This window comes from Furipterus horrens, unplaced genomic scaffold, assembly GCF_987537825.1.
Source record: "Furipterus horrens unplaced genomic scaffold, mFurHor1.1.pri manual_scaffold_5, whole genome shotgun sequence".
NCBI classification, from domain to species: domain Eukaryota; kingdom Metazoa; phylum Chordata; class Mammalia; order Chiroptera; family Furipteridae; genus Furipterus; species Furipterus horrens.
Genome location: NW_028327175.1, coordinates 116,342,114 through 116,364,349, shown reverse-complemented (window position 1 = coordinate 116,364,349; position 22,236 = coordinate 116,342,114). Strand labels below are relative to the sequence as shown.

The 22,236-nt window shown below is 40.4% G+C and overlaps 1 protein-coding gene across 5 annotated transcripts in view; it reads left to right on the top strand.

The window, feature by feature from the left end:
- The window catches only part of IFT38 (intraflagellar transport 38), a 52,705-nt gene that overhangs the window by 20,085 nt on the left and 10,384 nt on the right, over positions 1-22,236 (top strand). For 3 of the 5 annotated variants that reach the window (XM_090279163.1, XM_090279162.1, XM_090279165.1), the window contains exons 7-10: positions 9,522-9,655; positions 12,336-12,477; positions 15,115-15,187; positions 16,021-16,098. In XM_090279163.1, coding sequence (XP_090135289.1) covers positions 9,522-9,655; positions 12,336-12,477; positions 15,115-15,187; positions 16,021-16,098 — 427 coding nt within the window. Of the gene's footprint in view, positions 1-9,521; positions 9,656-12,335; positions 12,478-15,114; positions 15,188-16,020; positions 16,099-16,215; positions 16,357-22,236 lie in introns of those variants that run through there. The other 2 variants (XM_090279166.1, XM_090279164.1) reach the window with 2 other exon arrangements.

Sequence of the window (22,236 nt, the reverse complement as noted above, 5' to 3'; positions counted from 1 at the left end):
CCAAGAATGAAAGGGATCTGTCCAAAGGACACAGAAGCCAGCTTGAGTGGGCTTCCCCTGGCAAAACCAGGGATAGTTTAAGCACCAAATAATAATAATAATAATAATAATAATAATAGTAATGGGAGACCATGAGTTCTCACTGATATAAAAAAATAAGTGAATATATTGATAGCTGGTTTTTCACATAGTTCAAAGTAGATCCCCATAAAATACAAATAATTACAAAGGGGCCAAAAGTAACTTCACAGGAGAAGCCTGAAAGACACCCCCTTAAATCAAGTGATCAAAGTGAACATCACCAGTAATGGAACAAATCAAAATTATGCACATGTGATATAATGTAGTTATATCTGTGCTAGCTGAGGATTCATAATCTGAAGCTAATCAGACAAAGGCAAATTGAGGGCATCCTATAAATAACCTGGCCTATACTCTTCAACAGTGAAAAGGTCATGAAAGTCCAGGGAAGGCTCAGAAACCAACCCAGATTGAAGGAGGCTAAGGAGACATGACAACTGAATGATAAGGGTGACTTCCATCTGCTGTTAAGGTCTTCATGGGGACAAATAGGGAAACTTGGGTGGATGTGTGGATCAGATGGCAGTAGAGCATCAGTGTTCATTTTCTGTTCTGATGATTTTATTGTGGTTATGTAGGAGAAAGTTCTTATTCATAGGAAATCCACACTAAAGTATCTAAAAGTGATGGGCCATCAGGTCAGCAACTCACTCACCTAGGTCAAGAAAAAGTGCTTTGTATTCAGTATTATACTCCAGCTGTTTGTAAGTTTATGATCATTTCTAAATTTTGGAAATATTAACATGATGATCTTGTGCTTGTCATTGTTCAGGCTGAATCAACTTAACATGGCATGAATGTACCTTTAGCACTAAGTAATATGAAAAATAGAACAGGCAGATGAGACTACAGTTCATTACTTGGTGAATACCTCTTAAGATGGTATTTCAATAGATAACAAAAGCAAAAAAAACCAAATTGGACTACATCAAACTAGGAAGCTTTTGCATCACACAGGAAACAATCAACAAAACAATAAGGCAACCTACTGAATGGAAGAAGTTATTTGCAAAGGATATGTCTGAAACATAACTTATAAAGCTCAACATAAAAAAAAAATTCAATTTAAAAATGGGCAGAGTACCTGAATTGAGATTTCTTCAAAGAGACATGAACAGACACATGAAAAGATTCTCCATATAGCTAATCCCAAGGGAAATGTAAATCAAAACCATAGTGAGATATCACCTCACACCTGTCAGAATGGCTGTTATCAATAAGTCAACAAACAAGTGTTGACGAAGAAATGGAGAAAAGGGAACCCTACCACACTGTTGGTAGGATTGTAAATTAGTACAGCCATTCTGGAAACAGTATGGAGATCCCTCAAAAAATTAATAATAGAGGACTTCTGGCCAAGATGGAGGCCTAAACCGACACGCTCCATCTCCCTCCACAACTAAGAAGGAATACAACTACCACAAAACTAGAAATAACCAGAAGTTCCAGAAAATAAAGTTACATGGAAATCCAATGTATGAAGTTATAAAGAAGTGGTGCTTGTCTGGACGGGTAGGAGGGGCGAAACTGGGATGAAGAATTCAAGCTGTGCTAGCAGCGGCAATGGCAGCAGGATGGTGGTAAGCACAGACACCCATATTTAAGGGGAGATGAGAAGTGCCTGGGGAGCACACTCAGCTGCAGACCAAGCCCATCAGCTTGCAATTCCAACACCAGGGAAGGCAGACCCCCATTGCCTTGGACTGTGAGGCCTGGAGGGGGTGGGGACGGAGGAGGAGGAGGCTCCCGGTCTCTCAGCGGAGAGTGAATGGCAGGAATCCATCTTGGATGCCCACCCCCACAGAAAATGCCACAGCATGATGAGAGGGGTTGCCTGGTTGTGATGAGTGCACAGGGCTCTGCCTCCTATAGCATAGGAGGTGTGACAGCCCTGCCCAGGAAGCAAAGGTAAACACAAAACTGTTCAAGATGGCGCAGATCATGATAGAGATCCCGGTGATGCAGCTGACCAGACAGCAAATATCTAATCTAACGAAGCAGCAGATAGGAAATCTTTCTGAGGCACAGTTCAGAGCTTTGGTTATAAGAATGCTCACAGACCTAATAGTAGATCTTAAACAAGACGGGGAAGGAATGAAGACTAGTCCTGCTAAACTGAACAAAAACACATATGAAACTAGTGATGAGGGAGAGAAAACCAGGGATCAAATCAACAAATCGGAACATAGGGAAGGAACAAACAGTCAACCAGTGCAGAAAGAGGAAATGAAAAGTGAGGAATATGAGGAGAGGCTCAGAAACCTATGGGACAGCTATAAGCGGGCCAACATCCAAATCATAGGGTTGCCAGAAGGTGAAGAAGAAGAACTAGAAATTGAAAAATTATGTGAAAAAATAATGAAGCAGAACTTCCCTAACTTGGTGAAGGAAATAGACTTACAGGTCCAGGAAGCACAGAGTTCCAAAAACACTGCACCCAGGGAGAACCACACCAAGACACATTATAATCAAAATGTCAAAAATTAAAGATAAAGAGCGAATCTTAAAAGCAGCAAGAGAGAAGAAGAGAATTACATACAAAGGGGTCCCAATAAGACTATGAGTTGATTTTTCAAAAGAAACTGCAGGCAAGAAGAGACCAGCAAGAAATATTCAAAGTAATGAAAAGTAAAAACCTACAACCACAATTACTCTATCCAGCGAAGCTGTCATTCAGAATAGGAGGGCAGAGAAAGTGCTCCCAGGACAAAGTAAAACTGAAGGAGTTCATCAGATCCAAACCACTATTATATGAAATGTTAAAGGGACTTGTTTAGGAGAAAGAGGATCAAAAGTATGAACATTAAAATGAAAACTGTATCACAACAACCAACAACAGAAGCTAGGGAACTGAAACAAAGGTAAACTAGTAGGCAATGAGAGTGGTAAAAGAATTATAGGTATGGGGAACATTATGGGGGGAGGTCAGGAGGGAGGGGGAAGTGGGGAAAGGGAGGGAGATGGTGCAGGAATTAAGAAGCATAGTAGGAGGGAGTGGAGTAGACAGGAATATGTTGAGAAGAACTAGATGCACAACCAATGGGCATGGACTAAGGGAAGGCGACAACTGGAGGGGTGGTCACTGAGTGGAGGGGAACAAGAGAAAAGAAATTGGGACAACTAACAGCATAATCAATAAAACATATTAAAAGTTAATAATAGATGTGGTAGCAACCTAGATGTTTATCAATAGACGAATAAATATAAAAGATGTGATACACACACACACACACACACATACACAATGGAATATAACTCAGCCATAAAAAGAATGAAATCTTGCTGTTTCCAACATGGATTGGCCTAGAGGGTATTATGCTAAGTGAAGCAAGTCAGACAGAGAAAGACAAATACCATATAATTTTCGCTTATATGTGGAATCTAAAAAACAATAAAAGAGAAGCAAATTCATAGCTACAGAAAACAAATTGATGGTTGGCAAATGGGAGAGGGGTTGCAGGGCTGGGCAAAGAAGGTGAAAGGCATTAAGCCATACAAATTGCCAGTTACAAAAATAGTCACGGGGATGGGAAGTACAGCACAGGGAGCACAGTCAATAGTATGGTAACTGCAATGAATGGTGCCAGGTGGGTGCTAGGCTTATCATGGTGAACCCTTCATAAGATATATAAATGTCTAAACAGTGTTGTATACCTGAAACTAATATAATATGTCAATTATAATTGAAAAATGAAATTTAAAAGTATATGTTTAAAAAGATATCTTTTCATTATTGGAAAATATCTATGATACTTGGTAATTCTAAAAACAAAAATATAACAACAATGTGGATGCTTAAAAGGAGTTTTTTACTTCAGAAAGATCACATTGATCTTACTTGAGGAACAGATATGTTTTAAAAAATTGTTTTTATTTTGAGGTCAGGTAAATTCACTAGATCTTAATTGACTTTGATTCAGGAAAATAACTGCCATCAGCTTGAGTTGTTTGTTCAGAAAGGAGACCCACCTTGTCTTCCTGTGAAAGTGAACTCACATCTCTGCTGGTGGTTTTTTTTTTTTAATAGATAATTTTTTAATTTTTTAAATTACACTTGACATACAATATTGTATTAGTTCCAGGTGTACAACCCAGTGATTAGATATTTATATATCTATGAAGTGATCACCTAGATAAATCTAGTACCCTTCTGAAACCATAATAGTTATTATAATATTATTGACTCTATTCCCTGTGCTGCACTTTACATCCCCAGGACTGAGTATTCTGTATCAGTTTGCACTGCTTAATCCCTTCACCCATTCCTCCAACCCTGCTCCCATCTGGCAGCCATCAAAATGTTCTCTGCATCTGAGTCTGTCTGTGTTCTGTTTATTCATTTTGTTTTTTTAGATTTCACCTATAAGTGAAATCATATGGCATTTGTCTTTCTGTCTGACTTATAATTTAATCAGCACAATATCATGTAGGTCCATTCATGTTGTTGTAGATGTCAAGATATCATTCTTTCCATGGTGGAGTCATATTCCATTGTACATGTGTACAACTTCTTTATTCATTCATCTATTGATGGACACTTAGGTTGCTTCCATATCTTGGCTACTGTAAATAATGCTGCATTGAACATACGGATGTATATGTCTTTTTGATTTAGTGTTTTGGGTTTCTTTGTATAAATACCCAGAAGTGGAATTGCTGGGTGCGGGGGGCGGGGGGTTGTCTTGTGTTATGGCCTTTATTTTTAAAGTCTGTTTTGTCTGGTAAAAGTATTGCTACCCCACCTTTTTGGTTTTTGTTTGTTTCCATTTTAATAACTTTTTCCATCCTTTTACTTTCAGTCTGTGTGTATCTTTTGATGTTAAGTGAGTTTCTTGTAGAAAGCATATGTAAGTGTTACATTTTGTTACCCATTCAGTCACCCTATGACTTTTGATTAGAGCATTTAAGCCACTTGCATTTAAAGTAATTATTGATAGATATGTACTGTCATTTATTATTCATATTTATGATTTTTTTTTTTTAGTGGATTGGTGAGGATAAACTTCTTTAGCTTTTTCTTGTCTGGGGTGCTCTTTATTTGTTCTTCAGTACTAAATGACAGCTTTGCTGGGTAGAGTAATCTTGGTTGTAGGTCTTTACTTTTCATCACTTTGAATATTTCTTGTGAATCTCTTCTGGCCTACAAAATTTCTGTTGAGAAATCATCTGACAGTCTTATGGCAACTCCCTTGTAGGTCACTAACTGCTTTTCTCTTGCTGCTTTTCAAGTCCTTTTTTTAAAAAATTGATATCTTGCTGCTTTTAAGAGTCTCTCTTTGTCTTTAACCTTTTGCATTTTTAAATTATGATGTGTTTCGGTGTGGGCCTGTTAGGGTTCATCTTGTCTGGGACTCCATGCACTTTCTGTACTTATATGTCTATTTCCTTTACCAGGATAGGGAGGTTTTTTGTCATTTTTTCACATAGGTTTTCAATTTCTTGCACTCTCTCTTCTTTTTCTGGTGCCCCATGACGCAAATGATGGTATGCTTGAAGATGTCCCAGAGGCTCCTTATATCAGGGGTCCTCAATACCCAGATTATGGCCTATTAGGAATTGGGCCACACAGCAGGAGGTGACCGGTGGGCTAGCGAGCAAAGCTTCACTCATATTACCACCTGAGCTCCTCCCGTTGTTGTAGTGGGCAAGTGGTGAAGCTTTGCTTGTATTATCGCCTGCATTCCCTGCTCTTGTCTCTCCCCTACGCCTCATCCATGGAAAAATTGTCTTCCACAAAAGTGGTCCTTGGTGCTGAAAAGGTTGGGGACTGCTGCCTTATACTAGCCTCTTTTTTTTTTTTTTAATTCTTTTTTCTTTTTGCTGTTCTGATTGGGTGTTTTCTGCTTCCTTGTCTTTCTGTTTCTTTGTTTTGTTTTTTAAGTATATTTTATTGATTATGTTGTTACAGTAGTCCCAATTTTTCCCCTTTGCTTCCCTCTTCCCAACACCCCCTTCCCCAGCAATCCTACCCTCCTTAGTTCATGTTCATGAGTCCTGCATATAAGTTCTTGGCTTCACCCTTTCCTATATTATTCTTAACACCCCCCCTGTCTATTTTGTACCAACCCATTATGCTTCTTAGTCCCTGCACCATTTGCTCATTTCTCCCCCTCTCCCCATCCCAGCTAATAACCCTCCAAATGATCCCCATACCTATGATTCTATTCCTATTCTGCTTTGCTTAGCTGGATTTTGTTTTTATTTTTTAGATTCAGTTGTTGATAGTTGTGAGTTGGTTTTCATTTTAGTGTTCATAGTTTTGATCTTTTTCTTAAATAAGTCCCTTTGACATTTCATATAATAATGGCTTGGTGATGATGAACTCCTTTAGCTTTAGCTTGTCTGGGAAGTACTTCATCTGCCCTTCCATTCTAAATGATAGATTTGCTGGATACAGTAATCTTGGTTGTAGGTCCTTGCTTTTCATTACATTGAATACTGCTTGCCAATCCCTTCCTGCCTGCAAAGTTTCTTTTGAGAAATCAGCTGACAGTCTTATAGATATCCCTTTGTAGGTAACTCTCTGCTTTTCTCTTGCTGCTTTTAAGATTCTTTATCTTGAACCTTTGGCATATTAATTATGTGTCTTGGTGTGGTCCTCTTTGGGTCTGGCTTGTTTGGGACTCTCTGTGCTTCCTGGACTTGTATGTCTCTTTCCTTCGCCAAATTTGGGACGTTTTCCTTCATTATTTTTTCACATAAGCTTTCAATTTTTTGTTCTACCTCTTTTCCTTCTGGCACCCCTATAACTTGGATGTTGGCATGTGTTCTAGTTGTCCCAGAGGTTCTTAAGCCTTTCCTCATTTTTTTCATTTCTTGTTTCCTCATTCTGTACTGGTTGACTGTTTTTTCCTTCCTTATGTTCCAAATCATTGATTTGAAACCTGGTTTCCTTCCCTTCACCATTGGTTTTGTGTGGGGTTTTTTTTCATTTCATTTAGCATAGCCTTCACTTCTTCCCTTCTGCATTTGCCATACTCAAGCTTATCTGTTAAGCTTGTATCTTTATCACCAGTGTTTTGAATTCTACGTCTGATATGTTGGCTATCTCCTTGTTACTTAGTTCTCCCACTGGAACCTTGATCCATTCCCTCTTTTGGGCCATACTTCTCTGTCCTCCTCATCTTGACAGTTCCCTATGTTTGTCTTTGTGTTTTAGGTAGAGCTGTCACACCTGTTACATTGTAAGGGGCGGAACCTTAGGGATTCATCAGTACAGGGCGACTCGTTTCACCACGTTGTGGCGCTGTATGTGGGGGAGGGGTCTGAGAGGGAACCATGCCACTTGCTCAGCACTTGCCCCTTTTCCAGGCACTTCACCCACTTTCGTATGGGACTGGTGCCTCTCTAGCTATTGCCCTGGCCATTGTTCCCAGAGTGGGTGGGCCTGCGGACGTTGTAGGACCATGGAAGCCCTTTAAACAAGCAGACTACTGAGAGACTGGCAATTTCTTCCTCTACCCCAACTCCCAGTGGTTTTCACAGTCAGAAGCAATGAGGCTTAATTTTCCCTGGCACTGGGACTGTGAGCTGCACGGTCTGGTCAGGAGCTGGGAACACTCCCCAAGTGTCCCTCTCCCCTTTTTAAAATGTGTGACTGCACTTTCTGCCAGCCTGCCACTGCCACCACTGCTGCCAGCACACCATGTCCTTTCTGCCCCTCCTACCTGTCTGGATGAGTATTTCTTCTTTATATCTTTGTTTGTTGGACTTCCATGCAGCTTGATTTTCTGGAACTTCTGGTTGTCTCTAGTTTTGAGGTAGTTATATTCTTTCTTAGTTGTGGAGGGAGACCCAACATGTCTCTCTAGGCCTCCATCTTGGCTGGAAGTCTGCTTTCTTGTCTTCCAAAATGATGATTTGATCCTCTGCTTCATCTACTCTGCTGTCAATTTCCTGTAATATATTCTTCATTTCTGACTGGTTCTTTAATGTTTTCTGTTTGTGTTTTTATGTTTCCTATTTCTTTGTTGAAGTTCTCACTCAGTTCATATACTCTTCCCCAATGTTCATTGAGCATCCTTATAACCAGTGTTTTGAACTCTACATCTGGTAGATTGCTGGTATCCATTTTGTTTAGTTTTTTTTCTGGAGTTTTGTCCTGTTCTTTTTTTGGACATGTTTCTTTGTCTCTTCATTTTGGCTGCCTCCCAGTTTTTGTCTCTATGTATTAGATAGAGTTGCTCCCTGTCTTGGTACTACACATGTGCAAAGTACTAGAGGGGATAGCCCCATCTTGGCCATCAGGAACTTAAAGTAGAGTCGGAGAGCCTGAAGTTGGAGAAGGCAGTTCCACACTCAGCTGGTGGCATCCCAGGCATTATTCCTAATACCAAAGATTGCAAGTCTGAACTACAGGTCCCAACCTGGCCAGCTTCTCAGACAATACGAATGTGAAGGCACACTGCATTTACTTCGACTACCCCTGCTTCAAATGAACTTGCTCTTACAAGAGGACAGGGAGGCCTGTGGTTTTCTTCAGTGATCCGTCATCCCTTTCACTTTCTTACTCAGCCTCCTGCCCGAGGGCTTCTGTCGCACTGCTTCCCAGGCCCCCTCCCAGAGGCTGATTTCCTGTGCCTGAGATAGCCACATTCTCTCTGACTTCAGAGTGGTTTCTTTGTTTCTTGCAGTCTGTAGTGAAGGTTTAGTGGCCAAGGAGAGAGAAAAGGAACCTTCTATCTTAATCCCAGCAGGCAGTAGGTTTCAGAGTGTGACCAGCTAATGGTTTTTTTTGTCCCCTCCTAAATAAAGCCATACTTGTGTGTGCATACGGGGTGGGCAAAAGTAGGCAAGAAGTCTGTGCCAAAGTATGCTTGAGTATAGCAAGTAGACTGCAAAAACATATAAATAATGAAATTCGGCAATTTGAGCTCTTAAGAAATTGTACCTAAGTGCACTGTGCCATTGTGACATTCTTTTGAGTTAGTAAAGCTATTGTAATAATCACGACCTGCATACCTTTTTCCATACAAACAACCACAAACCTATTTTTGTCTACCCCTGTATGTTCTAGAAGTCAGATGTTTGTAACTATAGGAGTAGCCTGACAAGATGTAAATAGAGGCAGACTCACAATTTAGTGATATGTGACTAGTCTAAACAAATGAGTAGCACAGGAGGCCTCGAGCATCTCTCCACAGTGCTTAGGGCACTGTTCTTTCCATCTTCCTTTGGTTCCTTGTGCAGAAACACCCTCTTCTAATGGTGGGCAGCAGGGAGGATAAATAATTTTGTCTGTTCCCCTGTGCTGTTCCCCTTCTGGGAATAGCTAGTTAAATAAGTAATGACTTGAGGGAGAGTTCGCTCTGATTGCTTACTTTTGTTTTTGTTTATCATGATATTGCTGTGCCTGAGGAGTTGAGAAATTCCACCTTTCCAAGTGTCAAGTTGGAGGTCCTTATTGGCACATTGTTTCATTCATTTTCTATTAAATGTAGGAACAAGTTCAGAAGACTAAAGACCTGCTCAATAACGTGGCCTCTGATGAAGCTAATTTAGAAGCCAAAATTGAAAAGAGGAAATTAGAACTGGAAAGAAACCGCAAGCGACTCCAGACTCTACAGAGTGTCAGGTAGATATGAACACCCAAAGAATGAATAGAAAGCTGTTTTTGTAAGTTCAGACAGACTAAGAGAATATATTGTCAGTGATATTAACCCTTCAAGCAGTGGAAGAAGCTTTGCATTCTCTACTTCACAATGTACATGTATTGCTTGTTCAAACAGTCACATCACTAAACTCATTCTCTGTCCCTTTCAATATGTTTGGAAAACTGCTTAATTTTTGAACTTACATTCAGCTTTTATAGCTTCTTGGAACTCAAGGCAAAGTAAGTAAATCCAGATGGTAAAAGTTATACACAACTTGGTCTCCTAAGATCTGGCCTTGCTGTAAATTAGGTGGAAATAGAAACACACTTCCATTTCTTGGTTTAAGTAGATCTTAGACTTTTATTTCCTCACCAATAATTCATCTTTCTTCTGAGTTTCCCTCACTGAAAGTATGTTTTCCAGGGAATGTGGATAGATGACAGTGGTGCAGAACAGCTTCTAGGTCATTTGAGCCTTTCAAATATGTTCCTCTTATTTTCTAGGATCTCTCTCTCTCTTTTTTAAAGATTTTATTTATTTTTAGAAGGGAGGGAGAAAGAGAGGGAGAGAAACATCAATGTGTGTGGTTGCCTCTCACACGCCCCCAACAGGGGACCTGACCTGCAACCCAGGCATGCGCCCTGACTGGGAATCAAACCAGCGACCCTTTGGTTCGCAGTCTGGTGCTCAATCCACTGAGCCACACCAGCCAGGGCTCTGTCTTTCTCTTTCTCTCTTACTTTCCTCCTCTCCTCCTCCCCATCTCCCCATTCCCTACCTCTTGTTTTTACCCTCTTTTGCTTGCTGTTTTTTTTTTTTATTGTTGTTGTTCTTTCTCCCATTTCATTACTCATTCTCTTTTCAGTTTCCTTTTATTTTTCTCTCTTTACTCTTTCCCCTACCCAGAAGCTGTATGTACTCTAAATGCATCTCACTCTTTTGAGGTACTGGTGACTGGCCCCCAGTTTTGCTACTGTCCTGAGGTCTGTGGGAAGGCAGCACCTGTGGGAAGCAGCCAGTTATCCATGGAGCATTAAAGGCTTCCTCCCAGCCAAGGGACCACATTCCTGCCTCTCGAATCAGGGCCACCAGATAGATTTGTCTCATTAAAAAGTTCTGCCTTTCAAGTGTAAATTCATTTTTGTTAAGCCTGAAATCCTTTTAATAGAAAAGTTTCTATGTTTCTGTGTTTTTCTTTAGTACAAAAGATTATAAAATTATTTTTTAATTTACCTTTATAGTTTTAAAAGAACAGAGTTTTCCCTTTAGTAAGAGAAGACAGTAGTTCAGCAAACCAGTTAAAATTGCTTATGTTATGGTTTTGGTTTTCAGTTTTATATTGTTTAAAAACTTAACTTTAATTTGTAGCAATTTACATTTCCCTTTTTAGGGAACTAGTTAAATTTTGGAACATCCAGACAGCAGAGTATTATGCCCAACTAAGATAATGCATATATTGATTTTGAGAGCTGTGTACAGTATATGCTAATTTTTAAACTCTATTGAAATCTATGGCATAATGAGTAAGAAAAAAGACTGTAGAGCTTCATTTAAGGCAGCGATTTTCAACCTTTTTCATCTCGTGGCACAAATAATATACTAAAATTCTGTGTCACACCCCAAAAATATTATATTTTTTGCTGATCTGACAAAAAAATAGATGTAATTTTGATTCATTTACACCGAAAGGCTACTGTTGTGTTGGCTGTTGTTGTGATTTTTTTATTTGATAATGTAAGGGAAGAAGGTCAGTGCCCCCGACTAAATAGCTGGGTATCACATGTTTTAAAATTTCTTGTGGCACACCACTGTGCCATGGCACACTGGTTGAAAATTGCTGATTTAAGGTAATATACTTAATGTTTGTTAAAAGGTGCATTTCAATAACTTCCTATGTATAGAGAAGTCTGGAAGGAAGTGTGTCAAATATTAAGTGCTTATACCTGGTAATCAGAGAAGGAAAACTCTGATTCCAAAAAACCTCCGCTGCCTTGCGGCATACCTCTTCAGAGGAAAGGCTAAGGGAGTAAACCCCGACAGAAAATCCGGAGCCGGAGTCCCTAAGGCGGTTTGACGTTGTAGTCAACACCGGCAACTCCTGCGGCGCACCTGAAGCCAAGCTGTATTGACTCCGTCTTTCCCTTGGATCCTTCAGCTGCGAAGAGAGGGGGGGTCTGTTGCATGGGCAACAGCAGACCCTCCATATCACCCTGCCCAGGCTCTGTAGCTTCAGCTTCACTGGAGAGGACACTCCAGCGTCATCGCAAGATGTCGATTCAACACGGGAGGAGACAGATACCGTGTCACTCCCAAGTCGGACTGCACAACCATTCTCGGCGGTGCAGATAGACTCTTAAGAGGCTACACCATCGTCTCTCGAGACGGACGGCTGCCGACTCGACTCGACTCGACCTGGTAATGGGATTATGAGTAATTTTTCCTTTATTCTTGATACTTTCAGCATTATTTGAAGTTTATAAAAATGACATATTTTTTATTTAAAAAATGTTTTGGGAGGAAGGAATAGAAAAGGGGTAATTAGCTTCAAGCTGTTAGAGTGAAGCACCTTCACAGATTAATTCAAGGCTTTTCAAAGAAAACCATTTCAAACTACTATATATTGATTTATCTTTCACTTTTTATTTCATTTGATCACTCTAGGCCAGCCTTTATGGATGAATATGAGAAGGTTGAGGAGGAATTGCAAAAGCAGTATGACATTTATCTGGAGAAATTTAGAAATCTGGCTTATCTGGAACAACAACTCGAGGATCATCATAGGATGGAGCAAGAGAGGTTTGAGGTAAGCGTTTAACCAGTTCTTCTACACAGACCATTCCTTCTGATGTGTTACTTTCTACCTGTTGACAAGTCAGTTTGTAAATATCCTTGTGAAAAAAAATAGCAGTAAATGTTGGATATTAGTTTATCAAAGTAATCTTTGATATTAGTTTATAACCAGGGTTTGGTCCACTAGGACTACAGACAAAGCTAACATGTGACCTGTGCAGTCACACAAGACTGAGCTTAGAAGGATCTGTGCTTGCTTTAATGTTTGACTGTTGCCATCTTGAAATCCTTAATAATTTTTAAGTGCATTATGTTTTGCACTGAGTCCCACAAATTATGTAACTGGTCTTGAGTTTAAAAACATGCTTGGTTGTGGGCAACCACTCCTCATGGTTTAAGGAACTATAGCCCCAGCCTGAGCATGATGAGCTGCCAGCATCCTGACCGTGCTTGTCTCTAAGTCTCAACATAAGGCTGTGTGCGGAACATAACAGAGGGTTGCCATGGGATTTAGATCAAAGAGCGCTTATTAAGCTCACTGTGCTTTAAAACTTGCTCTGCTTTCCTTATCAGCAATGTAGTGTAAGCTATCTTTAGCAGGGAGTATATAGAACCCTGCACCTGGTCCTAATGTTTTATAGACCTTGACTCTGATCAGTCAGTGTGACTCCCAAATTAGTGTATGTTATCTGTTACTGTCAAACACCTGAATACAATAGACAATTTATGAATTTTAGCCTTGTATCTTTCATATGTATCCTCCTCAATAAAAGACATGAGGGATGAAGGTTTGGCTGCTGGTCTCCATTAGAGAGGCAGTCACCTTCCTTTCCCCAGACATAACAAAGTGTCCTGGGTAAAAGTTTGTTCCGCCGTGGTCACAAAGCCTCTGCTGGGCAGAGCAACTTCCTACCGAGCCTAGGGTGTGCGAGGCACCTCCTCCATACTTGGTCAGTTCACTTAAGGATTTTTCAAGCCCTGGTTAATGAAATCACCCAAACTAGCTTATCAGAGAATGCTTTATGAGGAGGAATTGCAGTTTATTCCTTATTCTGGGAAATATGTGTGACCCAGAACCTGACCAGTTGTCTTACGGGTTCCTTTCATCCCAGTGTTTAAGGCCATTTAGAAAGGAATATTTCAGATCCCAGCGTGACTTGATAAATATGGAATTCAGAGCAAAAAAAGTTGGACCAAGTTGCTCTTACTTTTTGAATTGCCCTTATCCCTTAGGGAAATTACTGCTTGACCCAAGAATAGTCATATTCATGGTGAAATTGGTTTACAATTTCTTTCTTACACTGTCCCTGACAGCTTTTGGTATAAAGGTTATGCTAGCTTTCTTACAAACCTGGTGTTTGAATTAGATGAAACTATTTTGCTATCCATGAGGGCTGGCTGAGAGTAACTACTGCATTCATATGGACACATTTATCTTGATAAGGATCCTGTTGCCAACATTACTGTATGGCAGAGGCAGACTTTGGAGTAATGGGGTATAGGACAAGCACATTTTGAGGGCTGTGGGAGAGACTAGAGTCCAGGACATTTTAAACATTGGGTGCCTGGGAAACAACAATAAAGGGCCAGTGAAAACAAACTGACCATTTTGTACTGTCATCTGGGACCACATCTGGGTTCAGAGAATATACTAAAGACCATGTTTCAGCCTGTATGTTCTTCCTTCTACAGGTACTTACCCTCTTTTTCTCCTGTGGTCACACCTACTTTCTATGCTTCTAATATCTGGTCCCTCAAAATATTTTGAACATTAAACACAGTGCATTCTTTATAACAACAACAAATTTTTAAAGGCCAGTTTTCTTTCCCTTTTTTTTTTTTTTGTTGTTGTTTTGAGATTTTATTTATTTACTTTTAGGGAGCGGGGAAGGGAAGGAGAAAGAGGAGAGAAACATTGATATGTGGTTGCTTCTCACATGCCCCTAGCCAGGGACCTGGGTTGCGGGGACCGCAACTCAGGTATGTGCCCTGACTAAGAATCAAACCAACAACCCTTTGGTTTGTGGGCTGGCACTCAATCCACTGAGCCACACCAGCCAGGACTCATTTTCTGTTTTGACAGTAATCAGGACCATATTTTGTAACCTAACTGAAATACTAGCTTAAAAAAAAAATCCTCTAGGAATTAAAACTGGTATTTATTTATTTTCCCATCCTGATTAGTTCCACCATTTAGTGTCTTTTGGGGCTACAATTGTGCAGGGCAGGAAATAATAAAATATACTTTATTCTTTTCAGAGCAAGAGGCCTATAGTGCCCATAGTTGATGCATCAATGTAGGCACACACAATGAATATTTCATTGTGTCATTCAGTTTTCTGCAGAGGCATTGAGGTGTAGTGGGAGGACCATGGATTTGGGGGCCAGTCAGGCCCATCTTAGGTCAGTTACGTCCCTCTGAGACCCTCTCTTTCCATAGGGCTGCTGGGCAATTATAGAGAGAAAAGGTGTCAAGTTTCCCAACTATAGCAGTATCTCAGGCAATGTTAGTTCTCTTTCCCTCTCTTTAGTTTAGATTTTTTTCTAGTACTATATAACAGACTCAACAGTACTTACTCAAATGATGCAGAATAATAAAATGTCGAAAAAGGGGTTATCTCTTCATTATCTTGTTTTTCTTGTTCCATAGGAAGCTGAAAATACTCTTCGTCTGATGCAGAACAAGCTGAAGGAAGAAGAAAAGCGACTGCTCAAGAGTGGAAGTAAGTCTATACTTTTAAAATAGATGTGTTTATTCTGGAGTAGCATTTTTAGCATTGAAAAATTAATATGTGTATTTTATTTATTTTCAAAAGGCAATTTTCTCACAACTTTTATATCAGGTACCATTCAAGAACTCAAGAGACTATTAAATTACATAGTATTTAAAGCACATTTGGTTTTCATGCCAACTAAAATAGTGTTTTTCTCTTTAAATGATAGTTTGAATTATGTATAATATATATAATTATAAAAGAAAATTTTGTCTTGGAGGTCTGTAGAGTTCCTTATTTTAGGGCAGATTGATGGAAAACAGGCATCGTAATGCAGTGCAAGTGAATAAGTTACTTGCTTAAAGATAGTCCCCGCACCACACCCACCCATCTTCAGCAGAACTATCACCTATAGAGAAATGGGAGTTAACCTATATATAAGATCTAGATTCCTGGAAGGAATGTTCTTCATGACTGGCTAACACACTTCATCCATGAACTTCTCCAAGGTGTCACATCAGCCCCAGGTGTATAGCAGCACGTGATCTTCCTGCTGAATTGATGGCTTTGTCTCATAGAGTTACTTTTCTTTTTGCTCTTTTTTTCATGGTGATGTATTTTATTCTCCCATGATTGAAGGTGGTATATCTGGGGCATCAGGCATGCTCTCTCTTTGTCTTTTCCGTTTGTACCTCACTCCTTTTGTACTTGGTGTGTGCCTTTCCTGAATTTCAGGAAGCTCTGGAAGGAGAATAGGGACTGCTGGGAAATCCTCTTGGGTAAGGTTAGGAAATTTCAAGGGCCTCTCTAGCCAAAGCAGCCCCTCACCTTTATGGTTCCAGGTCAGCCAGGAGAGCCTGAAGCTTCTCCAAGTGATAAGACTGCATGGAATTTATACCCGCCTGGGAGGCCTGGCACAGGTAAGAGCTCTAGTTGGTTGGCTGCATTCTACTCTGCCCCAGGCAAGCACATTAAGACCTTTCTCACTGATCTTGCTTTATTCTTCTGAAGTCACACTTTCATTTTGTGATCCATAGGTTTGGGATTTCCTGAAGGACAAACATTCTTGGAAGAATGTGTGATTGAATTTTTTCAGAAAAATTTACAGTTTAAACCAACTTAATGAAAGATAGCACTTAACCAGCTTGGAGTGGACAGAGAAGTTAGGAAAATATTGGGTTAGCCAAAAAGTGTTTAGTTTTTTCCATAAAATAAAAGACACATTTTTCCTTTTCACCAATAACCGTATTGACTTGGGTATTTTGGGTATGTCGGCTGTCTCCCTGTTGACTGTTCTCAATTAGTGTCTCGATTGGATCGCTATCAGCTTCAACTGGTCTACCCAACCATGAAGCTTCGTTCAGCGAGAAATCTCCAGGACAGAATTTTGCAAACCACTTTTGGCACATTTGATCAGTCACAGAACCTTCTCCATACACTACACAAATCTTTTTGTTCATTTGTTTCAGTTGTGTTTTTACCTTTCTTGAAATAATAAATCATAATGTGTGAAAAATGTTGTATATTTTCTTCCATCTTCAAAATTAAAATGGCTACACAAAAATTCACCAATTTTAACAAGTTGTTTTTAAATGCATGTCATGATGCAGTCTAACAAAATTGTTTTTGAATGAAGTTAAAAGACAACAAAGCGCTATTAGAGCCAGCTTACAGAAAAATCGAACAAACTTTTTGGCCAACCCTGTTTTTGAAGGACCATTGTCATTTCTGCTCATCTTAAGGTTCTTTTTTCTTTTTCTTTTTTTAAAAAGATTTTATTTATTTATTTTTAGAGAGAGGGAGAGAAACATCAATGTGTGTTTGCCTCTCACACACTCCTACCTGGGGACCTGGCCCACAACCTAGGCATGTGCCTTGACTGGGAATCGAACCAGCAACCTCTCAGTTTGCAGGCTGGTACTCAATCCACTCAGCCACACCAGCCAGGGCTCATCTTAAGGTTCTTAGGGTGACCTCTCTTTCTTTACTTTTCTGCATATGTGAGAACATTGCTCAGAGTATTGGGATCAGGGAGGAGATATATAAAGGAAGACTGAATTCTTCTCCATCTGTGAAAGATTCTTCCAAACAGAAAAATCTAATAGTCCATAGACATGAATCATGAGCTGGAAGAGATCATCTTGTTCAGGCCACTCTTCAGGCAGCTGATTCAACCTAGCAAAACATTATTAAGTGTAAGTATCTGTTCCAGGTGCTAAGGATACATCAGTGGACAAAAGACGGGAATCCTTGCTCTAACCAATCTCACATGCTAGCATGCTAGGAGATAAGTAACAAGCAAGCTCTATGTGGAAGGTGAAAAATGCCATGGGGAGCAGGTGAGAGAAATAGGGAAGGTATGACAGGATTGCAGTTTTAAATAGAGAATTAGGGTAGGCCTCACTGAGGAGATGCTATTCCAGTGAAGACTGAATCAGAAGAGCTGGGGGAAAAGGAGATACCAAATGAGGAAAATCCAAGAAAGTCTGGGAGCCAGAGCCCAGGTGAAGGGACAAGTTTCACTGAGTGAGGAAATGTGTGAACCCACAGGACTTAAGTTCAGATAAGTTAGATGAGCTGGAAGGTGTAATGTGTTTGAGGGGCTCTTATATGATCAATACCATCTTTGTTAAACAGGAGGTGAAGTCATCTTGGATTTGGTTTTGGTGGTTTAGAGTAAGGGACTTGAGGAGGAGAAAGTTTGAGTGATTAGAGATAGGTGAATGCCATAGAGGCCCCAGAGATTAAAAAGGCAAAGTAGTTTGTTCAGATAGCCTGTAATGGAAGTCAAGGGCAGCTTTTCATCTTCCCACCGTCCTTTTAAACCTCTTTGCTGGTGGTAATTTATAACTGTATCCTCAGTAGCATTCTTCACTGTAGCATTAGGAACTCTCTGAATTTATAAAATGACCTAGAAATTTCTACAAAGCACTTGGGTAACTGAATGGGGTTCCTGGACCCAATTTGTGTGTGTGTGTGTGTGTGTGTGTGTGTGTGTAGGCTTCTCCACACCAAGCAATTTTTGGACACCAGCAAGGTGTGCAAGAATTCACCTCAATTCTGATACTAGCTACCTGGAGATAGAATCAGATTCCAGAAGTAAAGAAAAGGCTTAGTCCCACAAGATCACCCTCCACTTCAGGTGCCAGGTTGTTACGTGTACTTCTGACTGTTTATAAATCAGCAGTTCCCACAACCCTCTCCATGGGTTTGATTAATTTGCTAGAAAGGCTCATGGGAAAACCTGTTTACTCACTAAATAATTGATGCATTACAGAAGATATTACAGGATATGAATCAACAGACAGATGAAGAGATACACAGGGCAAGGTCTTGGACAGAAGGTTCTGTCCTTTTGGAGCTTGGGTGTTGCATGGAAGCTCTCTGAAAAAGGCCAGCAAGATATTCCTTTTGGGTTTTTATGGAGGCTTCATTATATAGTCATGATTGTCTGAGTCATTGGCCATTGGCGACTGATTCAACCTCAAGCCCCTCTCCCTTCCCCAGAAGTCAGGATTGAAAGTTCCAATTCTCTAACCATATGGTTGGCTCCTACAGGCACCCAGCCCCCACCCTTGAGTGAGATCCAAAAGTCATCTTATTAACATAACAAGAGATACCACTGTTGCTCCCATCATTTTTTTTGAAGGTCTTAATTTATTTTTTAGAGAGAGGGAAAGGGAGGGAGAGAGAGGGAGAGAAACATCAATGTGTGGTTGCCTCTTGTGTGCCCCCAACTGGGGACCTGGCCCACAATCCAGGCATGTGCCCTGACTGGGAATCGAAGTGGTGACCCTTTGGTTCACAGGCCGGCACTCAATCCATTGAGCCGCACCAGGCAGTTCTCCCATCATTTTTAAAAATCCTTAGGGTTTGGGAGCTCTGTGTCAGAAACAGGGATGAAGACCAGATGCATATTTCTTATTATAAATCACAGTATCACAGTAACCTTGCTGTGATTCTGTTTTTATGATGTAGTGGAGTGCAGATATTTACATGGTAGGGCAAAAGTATGTTTACAGTTGTGAGTATTCAAAACACAGAGTTTATTCTTGTATTATTATTTATTAATTATTGTATTACTTTCCATATAAATAACTCTAAACCTGTTGCTGTGGACGGTATCCACTGCATGCCTACTGTGTATCAGGCCTTGTGCCAGCCCACAGTGATGGATGAGGCACTCGGGAAACTCCACGCCTAGAACTGCACTATTCACTACCTAGCCATAAGCAATGTGTGGTCTTGAGCACTTGAAATGTGACTAGTCCAAAATGGGGCATGCTGTTTGGGGAGAATATACACCAGATTTTGAAGACTTGGTAGGAAAGAAAAGTAAAATTACTCATTAATTATTTTTTACATTGGTACTTATTGAAATGACATTTTAGGTATATTGGATTAAATAAAACATTAAAATTAATCCACCAGTTTCTTTTTACTTTAGTTAATAGAAAATTCAAAATTACATATGTGGCTGGCATTATATATTTTTAAAAGTATATTTTATTGATTATGCTGTTACATTTGTCCCAGTTTTTTTCCCTTTGCCCCCCTCCACAGAGTACCCCTCTTCCCTCCAGCAATCCTAACCCCCTTAGCTCATGTCCATGGGTCGTGAATGTAAGTTCTTTGGCTTCACCCTTTCCTGTACTATTCTTAATATCCCCCAGTCTGTTTTGTTCCTACCAATTATGATTTTTTTTTTCAAATTCAAACTGTTCTAGGTTTTTTTTTTAAGTATAATATATTTTATTGATAATGCTGTTACAGTTGTCCTAATTTTTCCCTCTTTGCCCCCCTCTGCCTGGTATCCCCTTTCCCTCCAACAATCCCTGCCCCCTTGGTTCATGTCCATGGGTTGTGCATGCAAGTTCTTTGGCTTCACCCTCTCAGTACTATTCTTAACTTACCCGTCTATTTTGTTCCTATCAATTATGCTTCTTAATCTCTGTACCATTTTCCCCTTTCTTCCCCTTCCCCTTCCCAGCTGATAAGCCTGCAAATGATCCCCATACCTATTCTGTTCCTGTTCTGGTTGTTTGCTTAGTTTCTTTTTGTTTTTATTTTTTAGATTCAGTTGTTGATAGTAGTGAGTTGTCATTTTACTGTTCATAGTTTTGATCTTCTTTTTGTTAAATAAGTCCCTTTAACATTTCATATAATAATGGATTGGTGACTCCTTTAGCTTTAACTGGTCTGGGAAGCACTTTATTTGCCCTTCCATTCTAAATGATAGGTTTGCTGGATAGAATAATTTAAATCATAGGTCCTTGCTTTTCATTACTCTGAATACTCCTTGCCATCCCCTTCTTGCCTACAAGGTTCCTTTTGAGAAATCAGTTGATAGTCTTATGGGAATTCCTTTGTAGGTAACTCCCTGCTTTTCTCTTGCTGCTTTTAAGATTCTCTCTTTATCTTTAATCTTTGGCATTTTAATTATGATGTATCTTGGTGTGGTCCTCTTTGGGTCCAACTTATTTGGGACTCTCTGTGCTTCCTGGACTTGTATGTATTTCCTTCACCAAATTAGGGAAGTTTTCTTTCATTATTTTTTCACAGAAGTTTTCAATTTCTTGCTCTTCCTCTTCTTCTTCTGGCACCCCTATGATTTGGATGTTGGAATGTTTAAAGTTGTCCCAGAGGTTCCTAATCCCCTCCTTGCTTTTTACAATTCTTGTTTTTTCTTTCTGTGCCTGGTGAATATTTATTTATTCCTTTTGTTCCAAATCATTGATTTGAATCCCAGCTTCCTTCCCATCACTGTTGGTTTCCTGAATATTGTTAGAAACAAGGTCATAGTGACTCCCAAACCAGTAGCAAAGTCATTGGTAACAAAGGGCAAATGTAATTAAAGGGTCCTAAGGGCAAATGTAATTAAAGGATCTCTGAGAAGGGAGTGGACAGCATTAGCATATTCACAAATCACAATAGGGGCACTTAGATGAACGCGTTAGATTGTACCTCCGGAGTATCCAGTCATGGAGAAACGGGGAAGAAGGAGAGGGGAGGGGAAACTAGTTGCGTTAGGGTGGGGAAGCTAATCGCTCTCACTTTAGAATGGCAATTTTAGGGTGGAGAAAATAATCACTTTAGGGTGGCAGTTTCAGGGTGGGGAAGCTAAGACTATAAAACCAGGTTCCTTTGTCTATTTGGGGCGCACATTCTCCTGGCTATGAGGGTGCGCCCGGCTCTGCAGACTCGTGAATAAAGGCCTCGCTTTACTGCTCAAGTCCTGTGTCCCAGTTTTTATTGTGAGCATTTCTCACAATATTTTTCTTTATTTCACTTTATATAACCTTCACTTCTTCCTTTATTTTGTGGCCATACTCTATGAATTATCTGAGCATCCTTATCACCAGTGTTTTGAACTCTGCATCTGATAGGTTGGCCAACTCCATTTCATTTAGTTTTTTTCTGGGGCTTTGTTCTATTATTTCAGTTGGGCCATATTTGTTTGCCTTCTCAATATGGCAGCCTCCCCGTGTTTGTTTCTGTGTATTGGGTAGAGCTGCTTTGACTCAGTGTCTTGGTCGTGTGACCTAATGTAGTAGGTGTCCTGTAGGATCCAGTTGCACAGCCTCCCTATCACCCAAGCTGGGTACTCAAGGTGTGCCCTCCATGTGGGCTGGGTACACCCTCCTCTTGGAGTTGATCCTTGGTTGCTTTTGGCAGATCAATGGGAAGGATTTACCCAGGCCAGTCAGCTGCAAGGACTGGCTTGTGACTACTGACTACCAACCTCCACCCTCTGTGGAGGATCAGCTGTGCAGAGGCAGGGTGATGGTAGTCCAGTGTGGTCTGTAGCTGTCCACTGTGTGCACTGGCCCTGTGGTTTCCTGGGAGGTGCAGGCCCACGTCAGCCCCTACCTGTGTTTTGCCTAGGGCATCCTGCCTGAGCTGTAAAGCAATCTGAGGTGGCTACTACTTGTGCTGGGTTTGGAGATTCCCAGGTGAAGCCAAGCTATGAATCTAGTCTGGCTGCTGCTAGTGCTGGGCCTGGGGCTCACTGAGTCCAGCTGTTCCTTGTTGAGAGGATTTAGGAAGTTGTGAAGCAT